Genomic DNA, 26,597 nt, shown 5'->3' on the forward strand with positions numbered 1-26,597 from the left:
CGGGTCATTTTCATGTGCAGTCCTATCTCAACCTTACACAAGCAGAAAATGAACACGGTGTAATAAATCATTTTTCAAATAGTTTTTTGCACCAAAGAGTTAAGAATATATAAACATGTTTCCATTGAGGCTCCTTAAATGTGCATGTGCAATTTTAAATTGACATTTGTTACTGTATATAAAATGTACCAGGATGTATTAGCTAATTTATTGCGAGGGAACACAATATTTATTGCAAGGAAATGCAATACTTTTATGTGGTAATTTCCCATGTCCCTTAGGGGGCACCATAGACTCTCAAAAAGGTTACTGTGATTATTATCCTCCTTCTTTGAACAAAATATTTTGTGTGCATCTGGAGAAAACCTGCCATCAAGTTAAGCTACATTTGTAAATAATTTTGTCCTAAGATGCCTGTGATGGAAAATGCTGGTACATTTTTATATAGCCCAGCAGAAATGGATGTTTGGTGGCATAATGTCAAACTGTTGTTGCTCTGAAGGAAAAGAGCATTACAAATCCCACCATTGAATTTGTTTGATGCAGATATTTTAGTCCTGTTTTGATTCCAATCAGAGGGTTACAACTTTTTCCTTTTCATGTCTCTAAATTGGTTAAAGCTGTGTTAAGCAAAGTTCTTAACTTGTAAATGAGGTTTCCTGTCCTCACAGTGAATGTGGTTCAATCGTGTTACATTCCTCAGCGTCTCTACAGCGCTTCTTTAGAGTCCTGCTGCAAATTGTTTCTGACAGAGTGCTTCATCTAACACTTGTCCCTTCGTTCACATTACCAGGTTTCACACTTCCCCGTGAATATTCTCCCCAAATTATGTTTTTTTCTATAGAGGACCCAAAATGAAATGGAGCTCGATTGTCGATTTTCTGCCTTTTTTTTTTACTATTTTTTTTTATGTCGACAACTAATGTTGGTAGTTCTCTAATCAATATCAGCAGAGATTATACTACTGAGCAGGGTTTTTATTATGCATATCTTTCAGGGTTGTCAGCAAATTTATCTGCCTATACCTTGTAAATATGTCAGATATCCCTTGAACTTTGTGTACAATTGTGATTAGATGACCTGTAATAATCTTTTTAAAAATTATGAGTGTATATTTAAATTTTAGTGAATTATGAGTGTATACTTAAATTTTAGTATACAAAAGGAGAGTCAAACTTGTCCTTTTTCAGCTTTTATTGAAGAGACCAGGCGATTTATTGTAAGGGCAAAAGCGGTGACATAAGATATGATCTGGCGCCATCTGCAGACCTTTTCTCGTCATTGCAACACAGTTGTGTCTCTGCAAGCAATCAGAACACCGGCCGGGTTCAGTGACTCTGAAACGGACCGTTTCTCCCACCAGCAGATCAGAAGATGTCGAGAGGAGTTCATCCTCTACTTGATCTTCATGCCCACGATCCTTGCGTCGCCAGTGACGTCGAAGAACTTGTACTTGACGTCTCCCAGACGGTTGGGGAAGTTCATCATGCTGCCGTCGGGAAGTTTGATGTAAAACTGGTCCATGTTGAAGTTGATGTAAAACTGCCAAACGCAAGAAAAGAAGGGAAGCACATGCATTAGTTCTCAGTTGAAAATCTGACTTGTACAGCAGAAACACTAAAGAAGAAGAACATGTGTTACAGAATGACTAAAGCAGCATTTTCAATAGAATTATGGTCCAATAATAATGGAGATTGTGAGTTTTATGGCCCCATATTCTCCTTTATGATTACCTACAGAGCAGTGCTCCAAACTAGACCTTACACCCACTTGTAGAAATGTGCAATAAGAATTATAATGATTGGAAAAGATTTTTTCAATTATTTAATAATTGGGTAAACTGAGACGCAGGAATAGTTTTGGGTCATTACACCAACAACAAAAAAAGAAATGATGAAAGAAAAGTTCAGCTTCATCGTTTTACCTTTTCTTAATAAGCTTTATCATGGAGAAAAGAGTCTGGAAATACTGAATGTTTCTGTAATCATGTCTAAGGACTAATTTGTTTTGGTTCAAACTTTTTTATGTGTCATTTGTCTTATTCAGTCATCTGTTATCCTATAAGTTATTATATTAAGGTCTATTGTAGCTGATGAGGCTGAGACTTCATAAATTTTGTTCCATATAGAAGCAACAACTAGAAATCTGTTTTTGGATATGCACTGGAATTACAATTTACACAAATCAGTTCACTAAGTATTCAATAATATAGAATAAACAATGAATGGCCTTTATGTTCCGTTTAAATGTAGAAGTTTATTTTCTTCAACTTCATCTGAATTAACATGTGATCTTTGAGTTCTGTTGATGACTAGAAATTTTGCCTATTTGCTCTAGAAACTAGATCAAAAATACTTGGCAAGATTTTGCGTTTGTGCAGTTTGTGTGCGTCTCAGTCTAATGGCTCGCTTTGGACAGGAAAACTTGTATTGCCGTATCTTTTGCAAAAATTACTCCACAAACAGACCTTGCATTCCTCCCCACGCACAAAGGGGAAGTTCATGTCTCGTTCCTCTTGACCCCACTCCCCACCAGACTTGGAGTTGCAGATAATGGTGTTCTGGTCGAAGCGGGGGTTGAAGTGCATCGCGATGTTCTCGGGATCGTGACCGATGTTGAGTGCAAAGCTGCGGAACAGCAGGAACATGTAAGAAGAGGACAAAGAAACGGGAGGAAGCACGACGCCATGAACTTGTATTCCACCACGCTACTTACTCTTGATGAAAGTGTAACTGAAATCTGCATTTTAAAGGAGATAAAGTTATTGTTGTGCTTAAAAAATAGAATCATGTGCGTACCTAGAGCTGTCATCGTTGGGTCTGACTCGGACTTTAAACTCCTGCCCTTCCTTGAATGCCATGTCCTTGACTTTCTGTTAAAAGAGTTACAGTTGTGTGAATGTAGTTTACCAGGGCAAACACTGAATTCATACTTAACACAGATTCTAAAAAAGGTCATTAAAAAAAATTATATTTAGGGAAAAATTTTATTCTTCACACAAAAAAAAAGTTGCTTTGCAAGAGAAGTAGATGCATTCATAAGCAGTTTCATGTCACTACCAGTTAAATGATGAAATGATAATTTATATAGCATTTTTTGTGTGTGTGTGAGAGAGAAAGTCACGTTGTTAAATTCAGAATCAGTAATGAGAAGCTTTTCTTATCTTGGCAGTTGATGATCAACCAGAATTAAAACAATGCATGGTTGTAAAAGAGAGTCAAAAGAGGAAGGTGCTCTATTTATTCAAAGACGTGTGGACATCATGTTGACATAGCAAAATCATAAAATAACCCACCCCCGCTTCACACTCACACACCTAACACCAAAATGCTACAATCTGCAGCCTATATTACAGATATATAAATTCATATATTCTACCTCTGTGTATTTGTGTACAAAGACAAAAAATGGAAATGTTTCTTTCTTTTTTTCTTTAAAGCAAATGAGCCGTTTCTTATTCCAGGCTTGTACTTGAGAAAGTCACCCTGACTTTCCAGGGATTTTCCTTCAGTTCTGCGAAGTTGTTTATCTTGTCAATAAAGCTATAAATCCCATTCACATGTGTGCTTCCTATCTATGTGCTGAGCGCATAGTTTAAACATGAACTTCAACATTCTGCCCCCCTTATATCTATATCGCCACAGTTGTCTCACTTTTATACAACCCCCAAACTCCCAGGCAGATAAGTTTGGTTTATCATTGACTTGACACAGGCGGTGCTGGATAAATAGTTAGTGGACTGGATTTTATTGATCCCTGTGAGGAAGTTAATTATTTAGATCTCCTACAAGATTATATGTCTTTGCCTCCCCGGACACATTTTAAGTTATAACTTGTAAAAGTTGCAATGTGCTGCACTTTGCCAACGATATAATCGAGTAGCCATATTATCGTCATCAAGAACTAGCAGCTGATGCTGGCTGAGAAGCAATTGGTCGGTCCTCGTTAAATTTAATACATGATAAAAAATGACAATTGAGTCTTCCTATGTATTTTAGACAGGTCAATCATCTGAAAATGACTTCATGTTCCTCTTTCAGAATTTCACCTATACATATTAAAAAAATGCTTAAATCGTTCACCGCTAATTAAAGACTAAATGAATGTAAATCAACCTTTTAATATATCATAAAAACAAAGTTGAGTATTCAAAGTCAGTCATGTGGGAAAATGTTTATGCTATGGTCAATACTGTCCTTCGTCATTTTGACAGATTACACACACCTGACCACACAGAGAACATGTGGTCAGGTATATATATATATACAGTATATACTGTATATATATATATATATATATATATATATATATATATATATATATATATATATATATATATATATATATATATATATATATATGCAGTATATACTGTGTGTATATATATACTGTGTATTTATTCAAAGACGTGTGGACATCATGCTGTGTATATATACAGTATATATACACAGTATATATATATATATATATATATATATATATATATATATGCAGTATATACTGTGTGTATATATATACTGTGTATATATATATATATGTGTGTATATATATATATATTTCTTTCTTTCTTTTTTGCCGACCTCTGAAAAATTTCAAAACTCAAGAGAAAAAGTTAAATTTACTCGGTTTTACGATAACACAAATTTTAATTATCGAATATGTCGATATATTTAATATTAAATATTAATTAAACTAAATGAAACGCATATAAATATAATTACTTTAAGAATTGGTGGGTAAAAATAGATTCTGACAGATTTTCTTTCGACCAAGTTAGTCAAAAGTGACGGACAATGAAAAGGCCTCGAGTCACTTCTGGCCATGAATGAAGCTGTTCACGCTACTCACCATCTTGGCGGTCTTCAGAGGTTTGTCCCTCGAGTGAAAACGTCCCGCTCGCTGCCTAACGCTTTATGTTGTCCTCGTGACGTTGCGGGGGAAGGAAGGAGCCAATCGGATGTGGAGCAGTGGTTACATTTACTATTACCGTGGAAGTTCAAAGAGTATGAATGTTTGAGGCACGTGCCAGGTTTTATGGGATGCATTCTCCCAGGGTTACCAACTCTCAGTCCTCTGAAGTTAGATTTTTTTATTTGTTTATGAATATTTCATAATTTATTATTCTCACCATAAATTATAAATTATTAAACTAATAAAATAGTAAATTATGACATTATAAATTAATAAAAAATAAATTAATAAAATACTGGTGATACTGGTTAATTATACCACGACGGATACATCTCCTATGAAGCTAAAAAATAAAAAAAGATAAAAACAGTACTAAACAATACCTGTAAGGTGAAGTATATCTTGATAAGTAATCTATAGAAAAAATAAAATGTGATTAGCCGATCATTTAGCTAACTTGTCAAGCTGTCAACTTAAAATCAATTTCTTATCATGTTGGTTTTGTTCATATTTCAGGGACCTATAATAAAAAATATGTGAGCGCAATAACCCTGATGACACACAACGCTTTTATGACTTGCACCATCTGGACCCCGGTCTCACTCCAAGCTTCACTCGGAAGTGGACAACCGTGACTGGCCTTAGAACAATTTCTGCAGCAGTAAAAGATAATAAAATGTAATATTTTATTGTCAGCGCGAAGCATTTGAATTGCACTGAGACCGAATCGTCCTTTAAAACCGGACAACAACCACAATAATTTACATGATTTAATTTATTTAGTTCTTGTTTATTGTCAGTATGGTACATCATCGTACAATATTGTACCATGTAGTGCTGTCTACGTGTCATGGACGTGAGTTTTAGGGATATATAATTTTAGTTTCGAGGTGACGTCCACTCAAGTGGGTGCGGTTTGTGTCTCATGATGCATTCATGGCCTTCATTTGCAATGACAGATTTCACACAGTATTTTCTAGATACTGAATGATTAATGTTCCCAAAACGAAACATTTTTTAAGACATTTCCTCGCCTAGTTCTTTGTATTTCTAAAGGAGTTGTTGTGACATTTTTAACGTAAAGCATGCTAACTCTATTTGAAGAATCTTCCATTTTGAATTAAGTTGGAAGTTGCGTTCTTTGATAGTTATTTCAATATCAATACCATACATTTAGTCTTTAATTGATTTGAAAATAATTAAAGTAATATCTTCAAGTGACAATTAAATTGGGATTCATGTCACAAGGCGTTTATTCGTAGATATAAGCACATATTCATACGTTTAACTTTTTATCAAAGAAGTGTAGGAGAAAATTTCTTCTTTCCGTGTTCCTCGAATGCAACATAGCCTACTTGTTTCATGACGTAACGTTATGTAGCCAATCCCTTGCCTTTGCTTTCGTTGTGGGCGGGACAAACATTGTGAGCCCAGAAATCGAAGCCAAATAGAGTAAACAACAAAGTTAGCTGATCTGCTAGCTTTTATTTACTGGTATGTTTTGAACTCATCGCCACATTAACGACCCATTTCTGCAAATGCAAAATTAAAAGTATAAGAGCACTGACACGTGAAGGTTTATGTTCGTCTGTTTTAATCAAGTATAGAGTTGTTTTCTCACTTCCAAGTTCGGCTTTTGGTTAGCGTTAGCTAGGTCTATATGGTACTCAGCCTAACTTTTGTGTTTACTATTTGCTAACTTTTACTATTCATATCCAGTCAGGAACAGTTAAGGAACAGTGTAAGATTATTTAATTCTGATTATTTTTTCTTAACGCTGTTTGCTTTTAGATATGGCATCAGCGGCGACATGTCCAGGCTCAACACCTCCAGAGTCCATAGTGCCAGCTTGTATGTTCGCACCGGACCGGGGATGTGCTGATGATCCGTCGTGTGGAGAAGACTTTGAGGACGGCGAAGGGACAAATGGGCAGGCTGTGGATTACCTAGACTTGAGCAAAAAGGTGAGCCCCGTTATAATATTCGGGGAAAAAAAATAATTGAAGAAGCTGATGGCTTAAAAACAAATTGCAGAGCAGTGATATTAAATCTTCACAGTGTAGATGTTCCAAAAAACATGAGTCGAAAGTGCAGACTTTCAAGACATCTGTTCAAACATTAACTGTTGATATTGAATGAAATCATTAGGGAACAAGATGACCTTTGAACCTAAAGACTAAAATGTTTCATGTGGTTTGCTGATGAGATGTTTCTGTCGCTCTCTCTCATTTTTCAGCTGGTTCTTGTGAGCCCAACAGGAGAACAGTACGATTCATTACTGCGGCAGCTAAGAGAGCGGATAGAAGAGGGATGTGGCGAGACCATCTATGTGGTCGGGATGGGCTCAGGTAGTACGGATGATTTTATGAAGTTTGGGTTTAAGCAAATAAGAACCACAGTTTCCTAACAAATATTAGTATCTGTTAGAGCAAACATACAGCTGGTATCAGTCAATAAAAACAAAAACATTATGCAGATTCTTCTGCTGGTTATTGTAATTTTTTTTGTTCCTTTTCTTTCTACATTTTCTCTGTGGACTTTGGTTGCATTTTAACCTATTTAAAATCCAGCTAATTTTTAGCTAACTCTAGGTGGTGTATTTAAACATTTGACCAAATCCTTCTTTGAAAAGAGTTTAAAATGTGATTTGAACAACTCTCCATTAAGAAATTACAAGAAAAGGTGAACACATGCAATGATTCGGGACCCGGAGTCGAACCCAGGACAACCCAGTTAACCTACGCACATGGTGTGTGTTCTCTACCAACTGAGGCGCCCAGCGCCCCATTTTTATCAAATTAAAAAAAATTAACTCTAGTTAAAACTGTAGGTTTGATCATTTATGGACTAAAAGTGGTATTAGATGTGTAGACTTAGACTGACTTTATTGTCATTTTGCATGTACAGGGTGTATACAGAACGAAATTTTGTTGCATACGGCTCAGGACAATGTTTTGAGCTTTCAATGTTGTGAGGTTACACAGGTTACGTATTAGATGTGTAGGTTGAAAAAAGAAAAAAAAAATCTCATATTTTGGTATCTGACCTCTGGTATCTGACTTCAGAGTCCATGAATGTAAAATTCTCTAATACCCGGTGACTGTAAGTGGGGCATCTCTACTACTTTTCTCAAATGTGAGCGTAAAATGCAGAACATGTTGTCGGGGATTTACATAAATCCGCAAGTAAAAGTTATCTATCTGCAAACATGGCAAAAGTAACCCTACATGTTAAATCCTATCTGTTTGTTGTTTGGCTTTCGTTCTAAAACTGCCTCTGTTCCACACACACACACACCCACCCCCACACACACACACACAAACACGAGAGCCTTTTGTTGGCAGCCAGACTTCTTTTTGCCCGTTGCAGCAGCATGCCTGACCTATGTGGCATTCTGGACGGAGTGAAGAGCGGGGCCTGCAGTGTGTATGTAAAAGGGTGTCGTTTGTCAGAGCTTTGCAGAGCGACTACCACACATTTCGGTGTTTATTCTGCCCAGGTTACCAGCTGACCTGAGGAAATGTCTTCATTTCTCAGGGTAACGCAGCTTTTCTTGTCTGTAAGTGGACAGCAGTACGTCGCAGCTGCATAAAGCACGATGGAAGTTGATCCGACTCGTTCTTGGAAAAATATTCTACTGAAGTGAATGCACCTCTTTAGTATTTATACGTTCAGAAACACACAATTTCACTAAGTGTTTTTAGTCGAGTTTATTGTGCAAGTAAAGTAGTACACTTGAAATAAGACAAAACTAACTTACAAGTAGCTTCACAGTTAGATTTAGGAGTTTGGTTTAAGCAAACAATTTCTTGATATTGATAAAAATGTACTAGTTGCTCTGAAAGATAATTTCACTTATTACAGGACTTTTTCCCCTTGTATTTTTCCACAAATATTAAGGAATTCTTGACTTACAACAAGTTCTGTCATAGTGAAGAATTACTTGTAAGTTATTTTTGACTTGTTAAAGTCTACTGAGATATTTTCACAAGAAAGTAGACTAAAATACTTGGTAATACTTTGTTTTTGCAGTGTTTAAAAAAATACTGTATGGTTTTCTTTGTTTGTTTGAAGGTAATACGCTATAATTAAGTCGTTTCAGGGAGTTGTTTAGGGTCACGGTAATTGAAGTTTTTCAAATTTCTATACTGACATCCCCATAAATCTTTTGTTCCACTATTTTATACGTTTTACGTCTTTCAGTTGGGCTTTGCCCTCTCTCACAGGACTGCCGCTGCTTCAGTCCCGCTGTCCAGTAAGCGCCGTCTCGTCGTTTTTCTGTGCAGATGGAGGCGATTACGGTCTGGATGAGAAGGACATGGAGGCGTCGGTGGCCACGGTGCGGTCGCTGTGTGAGCAGGTCGAGGCTGACCTGATCCTGCTGAGGGAGAGGACGGAAAGCGGCGGGAAGATTCGAGACTACCTCATCCGCCGGCGAGTCGGGGAGCAGGATTTCCTGGAAGTGAGGTATGAATTATTCTGGGTTCTAGGAACGGGCCTAGTAATGTAAACCGGCGATGAAGTCGAGGAGGATTTGTCCAGACATTGTACAGTTTGTTCTGAATGTGTTACTTTTTTTCATCTGCTACTGCAGATGAAAAGCTTTTGTGAAATATTCATGACTTTGACACAGTTTCCTCCTCGGCCGGAGCATTTTTGTGCTCAGTTTGGATGTTCTTTGTGTGCTTTTGAGAGTTTTTGATGGGTTTCAGTGCATCTGTGGCAGGCCAGAGCCATGTAAACCATGTGAAGGAGGGTGCTGGGGCATCTGTGTGGAGCAGTGGCAGTCTCTCAGTGGAAGTTAACCTCTTACCTCTATGATAGTTGGGATGGGTGGAGTCATTTCTTCTCAAAAGCAAAACGTTGTTCAACTCAAACTAATGAACTGGTTTGACGACCTTCATTCAACCGAATATGAGGCGGTTAGGTTGTTACTGCTTTATTTTTTCAAGCCACATAAAAGAAAATAATACATATTATACCACTTGGTAGGTAAAAAAAATTAATAAAGAAAATATGCACCCACTTATACACAAATAAATACAGTAATATATTTTATTTAAGCATAAAGAAGAATGTATTTAGTTTGAAAAGGAGTGGGAAGAAGACAAACTTATTCACTCCTATGTTGACATTAGGGTTGAAAAACTCACCGCGACATAAATGTCGGCTCATAATCACATCAATCTTTACCAATAGTTATTGATTAGTTATTTTTGTTTTTTAAATATCTAAAATGTCACCAAAACTGGTTATGTGACTTGTCCTGTTTTTTCCACAGCTTCCTCTCAACCTGTTGTACTCCTTTACCTTCCTTCGTTCTACGCCGTTGTTTTTGTTTTGAAGCAGCAAAACCTGAAACCGCTGCTGCGCGATTTACCTGATAGGTTGTTGCTAGGTAACCAACCTGTCGGGTTGCCACCAGCCTTGCTTAATTCAAGGTTGTGCACCTATGCAGTCTTTCCTCTGCCTACATCCCCCAGAATTCTGTGCGGTTCTGAATCAGAATTCAGTGAATTGATTGTACATTCTATCAGATGTACTATCTATTGATATTGATCATGTCTTTATTGTGATATATATTGTTATTGAGTTATTGTCCAGCCTTAATTCACATTATTATGTTTGTAATAATAGGAATATTATGTCATTTTGCACTGACTACTGCTGTCACTCACTTAATGGAATACTCTACTAGATTTATTTTCAGATCTGTTTCGTCTCTTTCCTAAATGCCCACATTCAGCTAATAACTCTTCCCTTAGATTGGGTGATATTTGAACATTGAAAAGTATAATAACTTTTTTTTTTTTTTTTAACTTTTCATCTGATTATAGTGTGAGCACATTTCCACTGCAGTTGTACCAGCACATAAAACCTCTAACGGTAAATACGGCGGCACTAACAGATGAGGTTATTACAGCACAAAGCCTGTTAGTAATGTATGTGAGCCTGGTGTACCTGGCTGTCGGCTGGTTGTTCTTGTTTCATTTTGATTTTCATTTCTTTCTTCTTTTGTTTCCATTCTTGTGCCTGAAAGAGAAACTATATTGTTATTCAAGAAATTCATTGAATTTAGCCCTTAGATGCTGTGTTAAAGGAGATGGTGATGTGTGTTCATTCTCATCCACTCACTGTTACAATGTCTTTGGAAAAAAAAAGAATAAAGTCAGGCAAGGCCTTTTTGGAAGTCGGCTCAAGTTTATTTGTACAGCACATTTCAGCAACAGCACAGTTCAAAGTGCCTCACACTGTAAAAATATAATAATCATCAATTATGAAATCAGCAGTTAACATTACATTCTGTCAAATGCCATCATCAAAATCTTTAAGCTAATGTACATCAAATATGTCGATCAAATTTCCATTTATTACAAAAAATCAAAAGTTGTTTTTTTCTCTTTTTATCTTCTTTTAGGCAAACATTGGAAGACACTGTTGCAGTAATCAATTCGACTAAAGATGTATGAGTTTCTCTATATTTTACTGAGACAGTAATTTTCCTCTAATCCTGGAAATGTTCCTCAGATGATTGAAGGCCGACTTTGTAACTGTCTTTGTGTGTCTCTTAAGGTTCATCACTCCCCTCAGATTTTGGGTTTGATCACTAGATTCTATTTGTTCAGAGTCACCTGTTGACATTGTAATGTAGAGCTGTATATCATCTGTGAGTTCTGGCAACTAATCTTATTTCCTATTGTTATAACCTGAGCTAATGGGAGCTTGCAGATATTAAATTAGGAGGGGCCCCAGGATTGAACCTTGTGGTACACCACATGTGATTAATCCCCGTTCCTGTGAAAAGTTACCTGTGGGCACTAAAAGCTCCGTTCTTTAGGTAAGCTTGGAACCAATTGAGTACTGGACCAATAAATAAGTTAAGACTTCACATTTAGAGAGTTTTTAAATGATCAAATATGAATACAATATCCCAGTAGACATTATCCAGAACAGAAATTTTAATTACCTACCCTTGACGTTCTGTCGTCTTGTCTCTAGAGTTGCAGTTGTTGGCAATGTGGATGCTGGGAAGAGCACCCTGCTCGGTGTGTTGACCCATGGCGAGCTGGACAACGGCCGAGGCTTCGCCCGCCAGAAGCTCTTCAGGCACAAGCACGAAATGGAGAGCGGCAGGACCAGCAGCGTGGGCAACGACATCCTGGGCTTCGACCAGGAGGGTCAGGTGAGCCGTGGGAGTATGACAGTCCTGATGTTTGGGTCATTGGCATACTTTGGTTTTCAGCAAAAACATTAAGGAGAATGGTACAAAATCCATCTATTGTTCTGTTCGTCTACTGTGAGGCTCGTCTGCTATATTGGAATGTGGGCATACTACAAAAAGATTTACATTTGTACAGATTTGATGAAAAGACGAATTTGAAACTCCTCAGAGCGGTTGGCAATTGGTCGACATCAAGACTGAATGAACTGGTGGGAATTTCCTGAATTTACCGGTTGTGTTCTGCATGTGAGAAAAACCTTTTCTTTTTTCATTTGTTTGGGTGAAAGAAACAAATTGGAATTGGACAAATTGGAGTTGGAAACAAACAACTCCAATGGAGTTGGAAGACAGACTTCCATTCGTCCAAAAAAAATATCCATACCTAAGGGTGGCTGATATGTTCTAAATGTTTTATCTCCGTATTAGAATGGCGCATAAGAGATGTTCCCAAATGTACAAAAATATTGTCACGCCAATATTGGTTATGATGTGGTCTCCTACCAAAGTAAACTGAAGGCTGAAATTTAATCAAACGATTATTTAGCTATATATATATATATAAAGAGCACCTTTGTTCCAACATATTCAGTGTAAAGAAATAGATAAAAAAAAAAAAGTCAATGTCTGTATCTTCTGTGTCCCTCTGTTACTTTAGGTGGTCAACAAGCCAGACAGCCACGGCGGAGGCTTGGACTGGACCAAGATCTGCGAGAAATCCTCAAAGGTCATCACCTTTATTGACCTGGCTGGCCATGAGAAGTACTTGAAAACCACCGTGTTTGGGATGACGGGCCACCTGCCAGACTTCTGCATGCTTATGGTGACTCTTGTGTTTCTGTTTTTTAATCCTTTTTTAGCTTACAGTATGTTATTGTTTGAAAGAAAGTGGCAATGCATCTTACCTCTTTTTTTTTAATTGTTGTGGTTTCACATCTTTTCACAGGTGGGCAGTAACGCCGGCATAGTTGGCATGACGAAGGAGCATCTTGGCCTGGCGTTGGCCCTGAATGTGCCGGTGTTTGTAGTTGTTACAAAGATAGATATGTGTCCAGCTAACATCTTGCAAGGTAAGGAGATGGCGCAGGATGCATACATGATAAAGCTGGAGATGCAAGTTCCATTTTATGCACTTTTTGGTTAGATTCAGTGTTAAGAAAATGTCATTTTTATTGGTAAACGTGGTTGGCTTTTGTTGGAACCATCAACAAATAAACAAAAACACTAAACCTTGGGAAAAAGAGGACAAATACATTTTCTGCTGTAGGATGTTGATATTTGTGGGAAATTTATATTTTTAAAAAAGCACACTTACAAGCCAATGACAAAAAAAATAGATAAAATATATGTTAATGATACTTTTGGTGTAAATGTTGTGGAATTTCAAGTAAGTTATTTCATTAAAAATGGCTATATACATTTGCTATAGTTAAAGCTGTATTTAAAAACATTAGCTTGAGCCATTGTGGAAGTTGCGAAGAGCCACTTGCGGCCCCGGAGCCGCAGGTTGCAGATCCCTGATCTATACCTACGTTTTAAATTCTTCTCGGCTTTTAAATGATTTCATAGTTTCATAATTAATGGTAATCAGCAGGTCCAAAAATTACTCTGGAAGTAAACCAGTAAAACCAGCAAAACCAGGGGAGGTTTCAACGTAACACCAAAGAAGGTTGTGTGAGAAAAATTACGGAATAGAAGTGCCAGGATTCCTGACCTGAAATGTCACAATGGATAACATGTTAACATGCATCATTAAACCGCTTCCTTCTTCCTGGTCATGAAGTCTGTTATTTTCAGTCTGTGATGTTTACGCACTTTGTAAAAACACTTGTTTTTATTTTCTTTTTTTGTTGCGACAGAGACACTAAAATTACTACAAAGATTATTAAAGTCCCCAGGCTGCAGGAAAATACCGGTTCTGGTCCAGAACAAGGATGACGTCGTTGTCACCGCCTCCAACTTTAGTTCAGAGAGGTAAGCTTCCAGAGGAGTAATGATAATTACCCCTCATTATTTGTTGTGTTTGTTTATTTGTTTTGGATTTTTAAAATGTCTTCCAGTTCAAATGTCAAATGTTTGTTAGAAATTAAGCTTTATTGAACATTGAGAGGCTGCACTTGCATTATTATTGTATTACCATTATGTTACTTAAAAGTGGTCCCAAACCAACAATGTCATTGTTTATTGTAATAATAACTTCTGGGATGATTTATTGTACAGCAAAACGTACAAAACGTACGGTGACTGATCTACGTGCGCGGTTGACGATACTCACCCCACTGTTGCTAACTGAGCGACTTTGTCATTATGCTGGGTGACTTTGCAGACAAAAAAAAAATCGGTATCGGCCAAAATCGGAATCAGTAGGTCAGACTTTTCAAATATTGGTGACCGGCTTGAAAACTGCAGTCGGTGCGCCTCTAAAAACAATGTAAACAAGAGCGGCGGTTGGCTCGACTTTAGTTTTCAAACCTTAACTCTCTGTAGTTTTTGAGACCAGAATGTTTTCTTAAATGTTAAGAGTTAAAAGTTGTTTTTTTTTGTAAAAGAGACAGAATCAAACTTTTCATTCAGCCAGCCGACTAGCAGTACACAGGAGCACGAGTGCTATGCTGCCATCTACGCTAGCAGGAGAAAACGCCTTGAACTGGGTAACCAGAACATGCCGTTTGCTAACTGATGTTGGTTGTTTAGCTTCCATTGGAAAGCAATCTCTTGCCCGTCTTCTTCAACATTATAATAAATTCAGAAATTTTACTTGTCATTCTTTGAAACTGAAATGAAACGAGAATGCTTCATGATCCACGACCAATTCAAATCGGGGAGTTCTTGAAGGGGGGGCGGCCATTTACACAAATCCATTTAGATGTAGCCAACTCTTCTAGAAACTCACTTGAGTTCCTCAGCTATGTAATTTAAAGGGTCGGTATTACACAAAATATTGAGTTTTTTGAGTTTTACATCATGTTATAATGTTGCTCCCTCATCAAAAAGTTATCTGGAGTGCTGCTTTGATTCTTTCATGCATGTTTGAGGAATTCTTTAATCTCCCGTGGCAACCACTCAGCTGTGCAAAACGACTGTGTGACCTTAGTCACTCCTTATGGCTCCAATTTCCAAGCTTCTGCCTCACAGAAGTGTGATTCCCCCCACTCAGCTCCTTCAGACTAGCCAGCTGCAATTAGCAAACACCTGATGGAACTGAACATCTGCTGAGCTACGTATAGGAGCTACGTCTTAGAGCAACGCTGGCAAAAATGTTGTTAATAGAGGAGCCATGTTATGAAGGCGGAGTTTCAGAAAGAGACAGAAGCCCAATTTCTAGACGTTAAATTACCTAGAAACGTTTCGGGCGAGAGGCGGGGTACACAGAGACAGACAGGACAAACAACCATGCACACACACTCACACACAAATTCGGGAGAATTTAGAGAGACCAATTAACCTAAAAGTCATGTCTTTGGACTGTGGGAGGAAGCCCACAGGGAGAACATGCAAACTCTGTGCAGAAAGATCCCGGCCGGGAATCGAACCCAGGACCTTCTTGCTGCAAGGCAACAGCTCTACCCGCTGCGCCACTTTTATAACAACTTAAGCTAACATAGCTGTATGATTATGCTATAAAATATGTGCCTGGCAAACAACTCCTTAAGTATTTTTCAATATCAACAGTGCTGCCAAATTAAATATATAGATTTTTTGCCCCCGTGCTCACCACTGAGCTTCTCTCATGTTTTTAAGGATGTGTCCCATTTTCCAAATCTCCAACGTGACGGGGGAGAACATGGACCTGCTGAAGATGTTCCTGAACCTGCTCTCCCCGAGGACCACTTTCAACAACGACGAGCCCGCAGAGTTCCAAATTGACGACACGTACTCTGTGCCGGTAAGGAATTGGTTGCACACTCGGCTGCCCGCTCTGAGAGGTTTTTAAAAGTTCAAAAAGTGATTTACAGCGAGGGGCCAGCGAGAGGTTCAAACATTAAAGTTGAACCAATTTAGAAACTCTGTTTTGACACTCCGTTGCCACAGGTGATTGCCAATGTCAGTTCTGATGTATGCCACCCACAGTGTCATGTAGAAAACAAATAAAACTGAATTGCATGAATGCACTCTCTGTGTGTGTGGGTGTGTGTGTGTGCGCAGGGTATCTTGTCTCTTTTTTTTTTTACCATCTAAGCAGAATTTTAAAGAAAGAACATTCTGCTTGGGTGGACACTCATAGCTAAAATAAAGATTATAGCGTTACATGCTTCTAGAGAAAAAAAATCTATGTGAAGAAAGTGAAGCATCCTCACTAGTAGAATCAATGATTTCCAATAAGTATGAAACAATGAAAAAAAAGTACTTCATTTCCACATTCCAAAGCAAGTTAAAATATAAGATGAGATTCATAGTTTTGGTGAAAGAAAGACGCCACCATTTTTTTTTTTTTATTAAGGCATCGACGAATCAACAACAAGTATCCAAGTTTTGCTCTTATACATACTGTGCTTATTATATCTGTCTATTTTTAAGTTGTTTCCAGTGGCAACCGCGACTTGAAGATGCTGCGTTGTCGTGTTTTCACCTACAGATGAAGCAAGAAGTTTACATACACTAAATAAAAAAACTCGCGCACCTTTTCTCTTGGGTGTCTGAAGTGGGATCAGATGAAATCTTGTTTTAGGTCAGCAAGAATTACCAAAATTATTTATATTTTCCTAATATCTAAATAATGAGAGAAAATGTCAGAGATCTAAGAGAAAAGGAGATCGGGCTTTCTCTGTTGCTGCTCCTACTTTCTGGAATACTCTACCTTTTCAGATTAGATCTGCCCACAGCCCGGATCATTCAAAATCGCTTCTTAAAACTCATTTCTATTCTTTAGCATTCAATTGAGACCTGATACTGTAGCTCTTCTGTCTTTTTTTAATACTTATTATTACTTATATTATTTTAACAATATATATGGATTGTTTTTTCCCTTTCTTATAATATTTATCTTTTCTTTTCATCAAAATATTTTATTATCGTTTTGTGCAGCACTTTGGTGCAGTTTTGAACCTGTTTTTAAAGTGCTATATAAATAAATTCGACATTTATTACTTAATGTCTACAAAATTGGAAACTTTCACTTCCTCAGTATTTGGTAGCATTGTCTTTGATTGGTACGTCAAAAAGTATCATGTCTTAATTATTGTATGTAAACATCTATTTTCAACTGTATAAAGTAAAAGTTTCATGAAATCTTTAGCTATTTGAGCAAATCTCTGTTCAGTGCAGAATTATCCATATCAGGTTTGATGGCCCTAGATTTTGGGGTTTATGGATGAAAAATTGCTGAGACTTTATTAAAAAAAGTGCTAAATACTCCTTTAGTTCAGCACCAACGAAGCTCTGAAGCAGTTAGCCAATCACAGTAGTGATGAGGTCTAGCTCTGCTCCTGGTCTCATGTCGATCTTCTTTGGCAGGGTGTGGGTACGGTGGTTTCTGGTACTACGCTGCGCGGATTGATACGACTCAATGACACGTTACTCTTAGGCCCAGACCCGCTCGGTATCTTCATCCCCATCACGGTGAAGTCCATCCACCGCAAAAGGATGCCCGTCAGGGAGGTCCACGGTGGACAGACTGCATCCTTCGCTCTGAAGAAGGTCAGTAGGGAAACATTTAGACCTTTATCGAGGGGTGTGTATGAAATTTCACCTCTGAAAAAGTCATTTTGTAACAATTCTTAAACTAGGTTTTAGAGTTTTTGCAGTTGTTCTGCACCAAAAATCATCTTTTCATTTTATCTTTAGTGATGTTTTGTTTCCACCCTCCATTCATGTCTTCAGATTAAAAGGTCGTCAATCAGGAAAGGAATGGTGATGGTCTCTCCAAAGATAATGCCTCAGGCTACATGGGAGTTTGAGGCTGAGATCTTGGTGCTTCACCATCCAACCACAATATCTCCAAGGTACCAGGCCATGGGTGAGTTGAACTATTATGGACACAAGCCTTTTCTCTTGTATAAAACCTACTTGTCCAAGTAAACGTGTTGTTGACTTTCCATCTCGTAGTCCACTGTGGCAGCATCAGACAGACCGCCACTATCCTGACCATGAATAAAGACTGCCTCAGGACAGGGGACAAGGCTTCAGTCCATTTTCGCTTCATTAAGACACCCGAGTATCTGCACTGTGATCAGAAGCTCGTGTTCAGGGAAGGTCGCACCAAAGCCGTTGGCACCATCACCAAGGTAAAGGGCCTCATGGCTGTTTGTTTCAGTTTACACCAGTAAACAAAGTAGTCCCTGCTCGTTAATATTAGCTATGTGTTTAGCAAATAGGACTAACTAACCAGCCATGTTATCAGCTCCTCCAGTCGGTGAGCACACAAGCTGCCAAAGCCCAGCAGGCCAAGTCTCAGGTCAGTAGGAAGTCTTCTAGAGAGGGAACGACAGGGAGCGAAGACACAGGGTCAACAGCACGACCGCTTAGTCCAACTATGGCATCGGTAAGTCATCAGTCCCCGGCTTCAGCTGGGTGTTTTTGTAGAAGGCTTTAACCAGAATACGGGCCAGACGGTCTCAAACTATTTTACTTGCAAACGTTTCTCAATAAGAAAGTTAGCAAAGTATGTTTTTTGTTTTTGTTTTGTCTTAAAGGAAAACCTTCATATTAAAAGTAGGACTGATCGCAACAGATTTTTCTGGTGGATTTTCCGAAATTCTTTGAAACGCATTGTCGAAGAATTTCCAGAAATCAAAAACACTTGGTTTCTTCTAACCTCAAGCCATGATTGTGGTACTTAAATTTAGACCAACAAGAAATTATAAATAATTTCAAGTTGCCTGCTAAACTGATTTTCAAAACAAAAACTGATGCTTTTATGAACAAGTAGGCCTGTCGTAATAAATCAATTATTCGCTCAATAGATTAAAATAAGCTCAATAAATTCCATTTGAATGATTTGTCGTTTTTTTGTCGTTCGGTATTCATTTGGGGTCATTGACCACAGGGGCCCAAAAATAGCTAACATCCTCAAATACTCGAGAGCCCCTCTAAAAATCCTTTTACCGGTCTACTTTAATGTTTCAAACACCAAATTTACCCCAACGTGTGCTGTGGAAATTGGGGAAGCTGACATTCGTCCTCCTGTCTGTTCTTGAGGGTACAACCAATCAGACCCCAGGAAAATAAATGCTGCTCCTGGATTGGTAATTGGATTTTCCAATTGCCAGCCAAAATCATGACAAGTATCATTGCGCTTATTTTAGCTTCCCAATCTACATTTTCTTTTGAATATTTCAGACTGCTGTGAAATAAATCTGAAAATACACAGATTTCCAACAAGTCATTTGGAGTTATGTTCCACCGAAAAATACCCGAATGTGTGAATCTGTGATTACTGAACCTCCAAAAGATGGGGGTCCACTGAATCCTGAAAACAGTCGTCCTTTTTTCTCAGTGACCACTTCCACTCGGAAGAATATTGCTGCTGCTGTTAGTTTATTTGCCTTGAACTTTGTCTTTCAAGAAACATAAATTGACTGTTGCTAGCTTTTCAAAATTGCACTTGAAGCTTTTTTTTGTGTGTTTTGACCTTTTCAAATCTTTCCTGCTAATTTGTTGTGCTTTCCTCTTTCTTCTACACTCCCTTCCCTCCCTCCCTTCTTGGTTGGCATACATGTTTTGTTTTGACCTTCATTGGCCATCATTGTACTCTACATCTGTCTTCACATACCCTCCCTTATCATTACTGTGATTTAATTTCATTTTTTCCCTCCCCTCATTTCTGCCACTCATTTTCTGTGCTTTAACTGCATCGTTGTCCTGTTCCTCTCACCCTCGCTGTCTTAACATGCTGCGTTAGACAGTGGCAGAGGAAGATGCTCTATGTAAAGATGACAACAAAGAAAACAAGGTAAAGACGGGGGCGGGCTCTGAAAGCAGTGACTTAACGTGGCACAGAGAAAGCTGAAAAAGTGAACAAATCAACAAAAAATGGAAGTAAATACAGCATCAGGCAATTCTCAGAAATATTGAGAGACCACAAAGATGAAGGCAGAATAATATTCTTACATAAAAAAAACAATAAACGTTACTGTTTTTCATATAGTGTTTTTCGTATAGTGTTGGTTCAATAAAAATGTTGAAGAATAGTGACTGTTTTTTAATCATTTTTGTTTCAATGAGAACCATAAAAACAAGTCATTTGTGATAAACACACCTTTTTTAATTGATAAATTAGATTTGCGTAGAAGTCTTCAATTGAACTTTAACCTCCGTTTGGGAGCCAAAGGAGGCATTTCTACGTTACAACACTAAGGTTTTAATTTCTGCTATTAAAGCTGCAGTACGTAACGTTTATTTAATGTTACGTACTGCATACAAATATGTAAAAAAAAAAAAGAAGAAAGTTTTTTTGTTTTTTTTTACATATTTGTCAAAACTACAACATGAGAGATAATTTGTGGAAAAAATCAAGCTCCTCTGCCTTCTTGCTGTGGTCCTACTGCTATTTGCAGAAATACTGTGCTCCGTCAGAATACATACTTATATATATATATATATATATATATATATATATATATATATATATATATATATATATATATATATATATATATATATATATATATACACTACGGAAAGATACTGCATCTTTCAGTAGTTTGTTTGTGGTAACCGGGTAGATGCTACTACCTGACCTGAATATCTGGACTCTGCAAATGAATAACAGTAGCAAAATTGAATTAGTTCTTTTGTACATAGCTATAGCTATAAACTGTAATATTGCCTTTTTGTCTGTTACCTTTCCTTTTGAAAAGTAAAATCAAATATTTAACCTGAGCTTTAATTAAGTTGATACTTGCCTTTTTTTTTTTTTTTAAAACAGCTACCATTAGCCACATGAGCATGCCTAGTAGATTCCTCAAAGGAGCATATCTGTGAGCAACAAAGCACTGCTGTGTCTATGTTAAAGGTAAAAGTGTGACACAACTAGACAGTACACCTTTTATGTCAATCAAACTGCCAACAGAACCCAGAGGACCGCCATCCTGTCTCTGCGTAGCTGGATTATTAGTGAGCCTTCAGTCAGCAGTAGCTTAGAGAGTAATCAGTTTTGACTGACAACGGGTCCCCCGAGTGAGACGCTTCGTCTTTATCCGTACCAAGGAAGCTTCCTCTTTAAGACACTGTGTCTTATATATTATATATATAAGAAACATATATATCAGATAGCAAATGGCTGCTACACCTCACACACAGCATCTGAAGTTAACAAATTCTTTTCCATAGGCAGATTCCTCCCTGGAGAAGTGGAGAAATGGCCACAGACTGCGTACAGGAGTTTTTTTCCCCCTCCCCCCTTCCCTAGACGCACACCTGTTTCTGTATCTAAACACACACTTGTGCTGTCTTTCTCACGTTGCGTTCGCAAACTCACGCACAGTAACAGGTGGAGAGAAACTTGACATCAGAAAGCTTGGCTACTCTTGACTCCAGCTGATGTTGCAGGTTGTTGTAGAGGAAGCATGTCGTTCAAGAACAAGGTTTTACATATCAGTTTATTGAAAATCCCAGCAGTTTGATAACTTTGCGTAGGCATAAAACAGAGAACTTAAAACGTCATTCTAAACAAATAAATAATTCTTCCTAAAGTAATGTATTGACTATTACAGTTACAATTATGCAATGACATTCATTTATTGCTATTTTGACATTTATACCTAGATAGACAAAACACCATTACTGGATCTTGTAGCTTGTTAAACAGAACATTTGACTTTAAAAAAAAAAGAAATTATGTAGTTGTCTAAAAAAAAAACTGTTTTTGATTTTAAATAGATTCTAATTTAAGCCGACATCTTTACTTTTAATATGCAGCACTCGATACTTATTTTTGGTATAAAAATGAATCCTAACTCCAACTGCAATCGTTAGCATGAGCAGAACCTACATCAACCGACATCAGCAGGTTAAATGTTGAAACTTTCTGGACTTCAGACACCCTGAATCAATCTAATCCCATACGTTTTTCTTGGCGTTATAATTTTCTCCCAAACTTTTTTTTTTTGAGACGTGGTCTCAACTTCCCAGAATTGCATTCTCTCATTAAAACCAACCAGCTTCACCTGATTCCTCCTAACGTCCAGCGTGGTGTTGATGTCTGTCTGCAGCTGAAATCGGGAGGCGGAGGACGTCGGCGAGGGGGTCAGAGACATCGAGGGAAAGGTCAAAATACCGCAACCATGTCTTCAGCAATGCCCACAGGAGCAGCAGGCTCATCCTAAAGGCTGAAGATTTCCTGCCTCATCATCCGGTTCTCTTAAAAACATTGGCTCCCTATCTGTTGTTTCTACAGTAGAAGGTGTAATTCTCAATAGGCTGTGGAAGGTGGTATCAAGTTACAAACATGTTTGCATTTGTGCATTGCAACGTTCGCCATATTAGTAGTTTGTCAGAACTTCCACTAGAGGCATCGTCTTGTTTTCTTGCCCAGCCTCCAGTCTGCAAAACTTTTCTTTTCTATTACTGTAAGCTGCCCTTATTGTTCCGTTTGGATGGAACAAAGGTAGAATCAAACAAGTACATTTGGGCACAACATTTTCCGTTGTTTGGAAGTCATTTTTGGGTTTGCCGTTGCCTTGATGGTGTGTGGATGGCTGGCCGTAGGTCTCTGACTCAATAAATGCTTTATTTATTGAGGATAGGGTGATAGTTCACCCTACCATTGATGGGAGCCGGTTTTAAAAATCCCTGCTTAAAATGTTCTTGGTGTGTTGAAAATGGTGTTGATTTTTGGCAATATTTTGGAAATTGAATAGAAGATACCTGAAAATTGTAGCTTTTGTTGCATTTCAAATCACATACCACGTTTGTAAATGGAGAAATTTCTCTCCATTTAAAAAGAAAAATCCATCTTGCTTGATCTCTAGGTTTGATCTCTAACAGAAAAACCACTTTATCTGCTTTATCATTTCCTCAGTTTCTTTAGCAGTTTAATACGTTTAGTCCTTACAACTACACAAATTTTTTCAACTCTTATTTTTAAAGAAATGTTAGCTAGATTCAAACTGACTGTTAGTTTTTTGTTTTTCTCTAGTTTTTTATTTGATTATATTCTTTAAGATGTTTTTGGCACTAGTGGTCTCTATTGAACAGTAAATAGACAGGAAGCTGGGTAGTTGGAGAAGGGGAAGACCAGAAATCGAACCCAGGATAACCATGTTGAGAACTGCAGCCATCCAGCTATTATTGATCTATGATGATAACTCGTAGGTCCAGAAGTCTCACTGTAACGATGCAACAACGCACATCAAATGCCAAGGAAGAACATATTTAAGTCACTAAATTGTAGCTGCTCTTTTTTATTTTGGAGTCCACACAAATGAGCAAGCAGCAGCCATTTTCTGACTTCAGAAGTAGGATTTGTTAAATGCAAGATTAAATGTTTCTCTTCAGTAACAGGATTTTAGTTTTATTGTTCATATTTTCCTTTGCAGATTTTAAATCATAGACAAACCTTATTTTTTGTGTGTAGAAGCCATGAAGACTCTCACTAGTTAAGTTAATTTTAGTGTCTTTGTGTCTACACATTTTGCCATTTTCTTCACATTGTTTGAAAAACAGTAAATGTTGTGCAACCAGAACATTTTACATGCTACCCATATTTGATGGTGGATTGCATGAAATGAGCTTTCAGATCTTTTTTTGTCTATTTATATTCAAAAATGATGGTTGTGTAAATGGGGAAAAAAAGCAGTTTAATTTAAGTGGTGCCATTTTTATGTAAACCCTTTTAAATAAATTTGCTATAGCAAACTGACTGTTTCATATTGTTAAATCAGTTATGTGATTTAATCTTTGAACAGTAAATCCAAACGATATTCATATTCCTAATGGTTAAAAAAATTATTTCTGTACTCTCATCAAGAAAATGAAGAACTAAAAAGCCTATTACATTGATGTACTTTTAAAAAATATATGTTTACTGAGTTTTCATTGTTAATATTTGTAGTTATGATCTTTAAAATAAAACTAATTGCTCTTAAAACACCTGAGCAAAGTTGAAACTGTGTAATACTGAATATCCTTTGACTGGGACTTGGACGTTCTCAATCGTCTTTTTCAAGGAATACCGCGATATTAAAAATTACGGTTTCTAAACCACTAAAATTGTCCGTCATACCGTTCCTATGATATGACGGAACAAGCGGTTTTTTTTTTTTTTAATTTCTGGTCAGAGATAACGTGCAGATCAAATTACTCCAGTCTGCAGCACCACGAGCCCTGCCCTCGCGCTTCTCCTGCTAGCTGCTAGCTTTGCAAATCCCGCCGAATCGTCCCGCGCGCGCGCCCTGTCTCAGAGAATAAAGTCCACTATATGAAATTACCGTTAAGAAGACAAATGGCAACTTGGAGGGATAAAGTTGTCCTACGTGCAAAACTGCTGACGGATAGTGGCAGCCAGAGAGAGGAGGGAACACAACTCACTTGCTAAATTCAACAAGGTAAGCTAAAGTTTATGCTGTGTCGAAATGAACGAACTGCCATTAGCGTCTAGCATTAATTAAACAAATATCACCATGTTACACTCACTTGTCTGCATGAGTGTTTTGGAGTTGTTACGTTGAGTATTTGATTAATTTTAAGAACTGAGTGTTTCGGGAGCTTTACCTGAAGAGTTCTTTAACTGAACGCGCATTTCCTGTACACGCGCTCATAGTTGTGATTTCTGTCCGTTGTATACCGTAAAACCGTGATATATTTTTTATGCCTGGTTATCATACCATCCCGATGCCCATCGGTGAAGAAAATGTATCAATTTAGTTTGTAGTTGCCTCTTGTCCAAAGAAGTGATCTCGCTGTTCTAGATTAGCGCAGTAATAGATAATGGAAGAAAAGAAGCAACTTCTTCTAACAATCCTGAAATCATGGCAGCACACTGTGTCACAGGGCAAAATAAAAAAGTAGGCTTCCAAAGAGCGACATTTTGCTTCAGTGGCCTGGAAACTCCCCAGATCTTAATGATGTCGAGATGTTCTCAAAACAGATGGAGAAGCTGAAGCATGAAGCCCTGTTGAGATTAAAATGAATCATCATATCTGAGGATCTGGGTCCAAAGTAATATCCAGCATTCCAGAGTTTACTCTGTTATAGTTAAGCTGTAGATACGAAATTCTAATATATATTTGGTGTAATTGGAGATAAAGTGTCTTGAAACTTATCTTATTGTTTGTTAATATAGAAATCTCAAAATGTTTAAAGAAAAAAAAAATTGACCCACCCATCAAAGTCTATGGCCATCACTTTTATTTAAGTAATCAAATGCCCACAAAATTATGAATTGTGCACGACTGAATAACTTTTAATTTTATTTTTGACATTAATGCATTCTGGGTAAATTGAAATCCTAACAAACCTTTAAAATCAAAAACAAGAAAAGCCAAGACATATTAAATATGTGCTGGCAAATGTTTCATGTTCTCCGCCAAACAAAGGAGGATAGAGTAATATTTATGAACCAGAACGCTGTGACTGTTATTCATATTCGACTCCTAATGAATATCCTTCCTCTTTGTTTAACCCAAATTACACGGAGTCCCACAGGAAACTGGGGGCATGCCAATCAAGGCTATCAGGCATCCAAATCTACCTCTGCAAGATCAAGCGTCTGCACAGTTATGGAATAATTTTCCAAAGCAGCACACTGATCAAAGAGAGTAAAATTAGCTACTGATATCTGTTTTCACTCAGATTATTTGCCTGAGAGTGAATGTGCAGTCTGAATTCTTCTCTGCAATGTTCCTTAGGTGGTTAATTTGTATTGCGAACATGATCTGCAGTACCTTTTGTTTTTGTCTTGGTATACCACATACTGCAATAATGCACACAATTTTGAAGGAAAATGAAAGCAGTATACATATTTTGTCAAAGTTATGCACAAATAAAGTGTGGACACATTGAAACCACCCTGTCCGTCCCTTAAGATCAGCACCTTGTAGAATCTTTCTCTGCAGTTAGCAAAGGCTTTTTTTGGGAATACAGCGGCATGAAAGTGTTTTCCCTCTTCCAGATTTCCTCTTTTTTTGCAAGTTTGTTGCACTCCGGTGTCTCAGTACATCAAACCAATTTAAATAGCTGTCAAAGATGACAAAAGTATTTTTTTGCATTATTATTTATGGATATTTCTGTCACTAAGAGAGACCCAAATGGCTCAAAAACGTCTCGAGACTTTTAAAATCATTATTCCAGATCAACATCTTTTGAAGTTCCCCGTTAAAAGTTGGCAGATTAGCTTTTTTAAAAAAATGTTATCTCAATCTCAGTATATATATATATAAAAAAAATCAGTTACCAGGCAAAGTTTTCACAGCATTTGGGTTTTTTTCCTCTTATGGCATTCTGGTTTTTTTTTCTCTCTGTGAAAAATCCATGAAGCTGCCTAATCCCTAAGCATCTTTGTGTATCTAATATTCATGCACAGTCATTC

The 26,597-nt window shown here is 37.5% G+C and overlaps 2 protein-coding genes across 4 annotated transcripts; one reads left to right on the forward strand and one right to left on the reverse strand.

Annotated features, from left to right (window-relative positions):
• Window positions 1–1,176: 1,176 nt before the first annotated feature.
• On the reverse strand, window positions 1,177–4,953 carry lgals2 (galectin 2). The gene is made up of 4 exons (XM_023333335.1): window positions 4,849–4,953; window positions 2,799–2,872; window positions 2,468–2,627; window positions 1,177–1,542 (listed from the first exon to the last, which is right to left on the reverse strand). Exons 1-4 carry the CDS (start codon window positions 4,849–4,851, stop codon window positions 1,396–1,398), a joined length of 384 nt encoding a protein of 127 aa, XP_023189103.1. The 5' UTR covers window positions 4,852–4,953; the 3' UTR covers window positions 1,177–1,395.
• Window positions 4,954–6,321: 1,368 nt separating this feature from the next.
• On the forward strand, window positions 6,322–23,926 carry LOC102226169 (GTP-binding protein 1-like). Of its 3 annotated transcripts, XR_002752785.1 has the most exons (16): window positions 6,322–6,405; window positions 6,703–6,875; window positions 7,148–7,259; window positions 9,198–9,378; window positions 11,911–12,094; window positions 12,789–12,953; window positions 13,077–13,200; window positions 13,990–14,104; window positions 15,872–16,016; window positions 17,585–17,767; window positions 17,951–18,086; window positions 18,176–18,354; window positions 18,471–18,611; window positions 19,971–20,021; window positions 20,997–21,083; window positions 22,282–22,367. XR_002752785.1 is itself a non-coding variant. In XM_023334082.1 (15 exons), the coding sequence occupies exons 2-15, from the start codon at window positions 6,705–6,707 to the stop codon at window positions 22,393–22,395; spliced, it is 2,001 nt and encodes a 666-aa protein (XP_023189850.1). In that variant the 5' UTR covers window positions 6,322–6,405; window positions 6,703–6,704; the 3' UTR covers window positions 22,396–23,926. The 3 variants fall into 3 exon arrangements, 2 of the variants coding, with proteins under 2 accessions (XP_023189850.1, XP_023189851.1); XM_023334082.1 differs by lacking the exon at window positions 20,997–21,083 and having other exon boundaries at window positions 22,282–23,926; XM_023334083.1 differs by lacking the exons at window positions 19,971–20,021; window positions 20,997–21,083 and having other exon boundaries at window positions 22,282–23,926.
• Window positions 23,927–26,597: the final 2,671 nt, after the last annotated feature.

The sequence above is a fragment of the Xiphophorus maculatus genome, chromosome 5 (genome assembly GCF_002775205.1).
Source record: "Xiphophorus maculatus strain JP 163 A chromosome 5, X_maculatus-5.0-male, whole genome shotgun sequence".
In the NCBI taxonomy this organism is placed as follows: Eukaryota; Metazoa; Chordata; class Actinopteri; order Cyprinodontiformes; family Poeciliidae; genus Xiphophorus; species Xiphophorus maculatus.

What these genes read in the sequence shown, in the direction of transcription:
- lgals2 (XM_023333335.1), bottom strand. An exon ending in CCCAACGATGACAGCTCTAG is followed by an intron (nt 2,628 to 2,798) that starts GTACGCACATGA and finishes GCTGTTCCGCAG; the next exon opens with CTTTGCACTCAACATCGGTC. An exon ending in TGCGTGGGGAGGAATGCAAG is followed by an intron (nt 1,543 to 2,467) that starts GTCTGTTTGTGG and finishes TGCGTTTGGCAG; the next exon opens with TTTTACATCAACTTCAACAT.
- LOC102226169 (XM_023334082.1), top strand. Translation starts at nt 6,705, where the DNA reads ATGGCATCAGCGGCGACATGTCCAGGCTCAACACCTCCAGAGTCCATA. An exon ending in CATCCTTCGCTCTGAAGAAG is followed by an intron (nt 17,768 to 17,950) that starts GTCAGTAGGGAA and finishes TCATGTCTTCAG; the next exon opens with ATTAAAAGGTCGTCAATCAG. An exon ending in TCCAAGGTACCAGGCCATGG is followed by an intron (nt 18,087 to 18,175) that starts GTGAGTTGAACT and finishes TCCATCTCGTAG; the next exon opens with TCCACTGTGGCAGCATCAGA.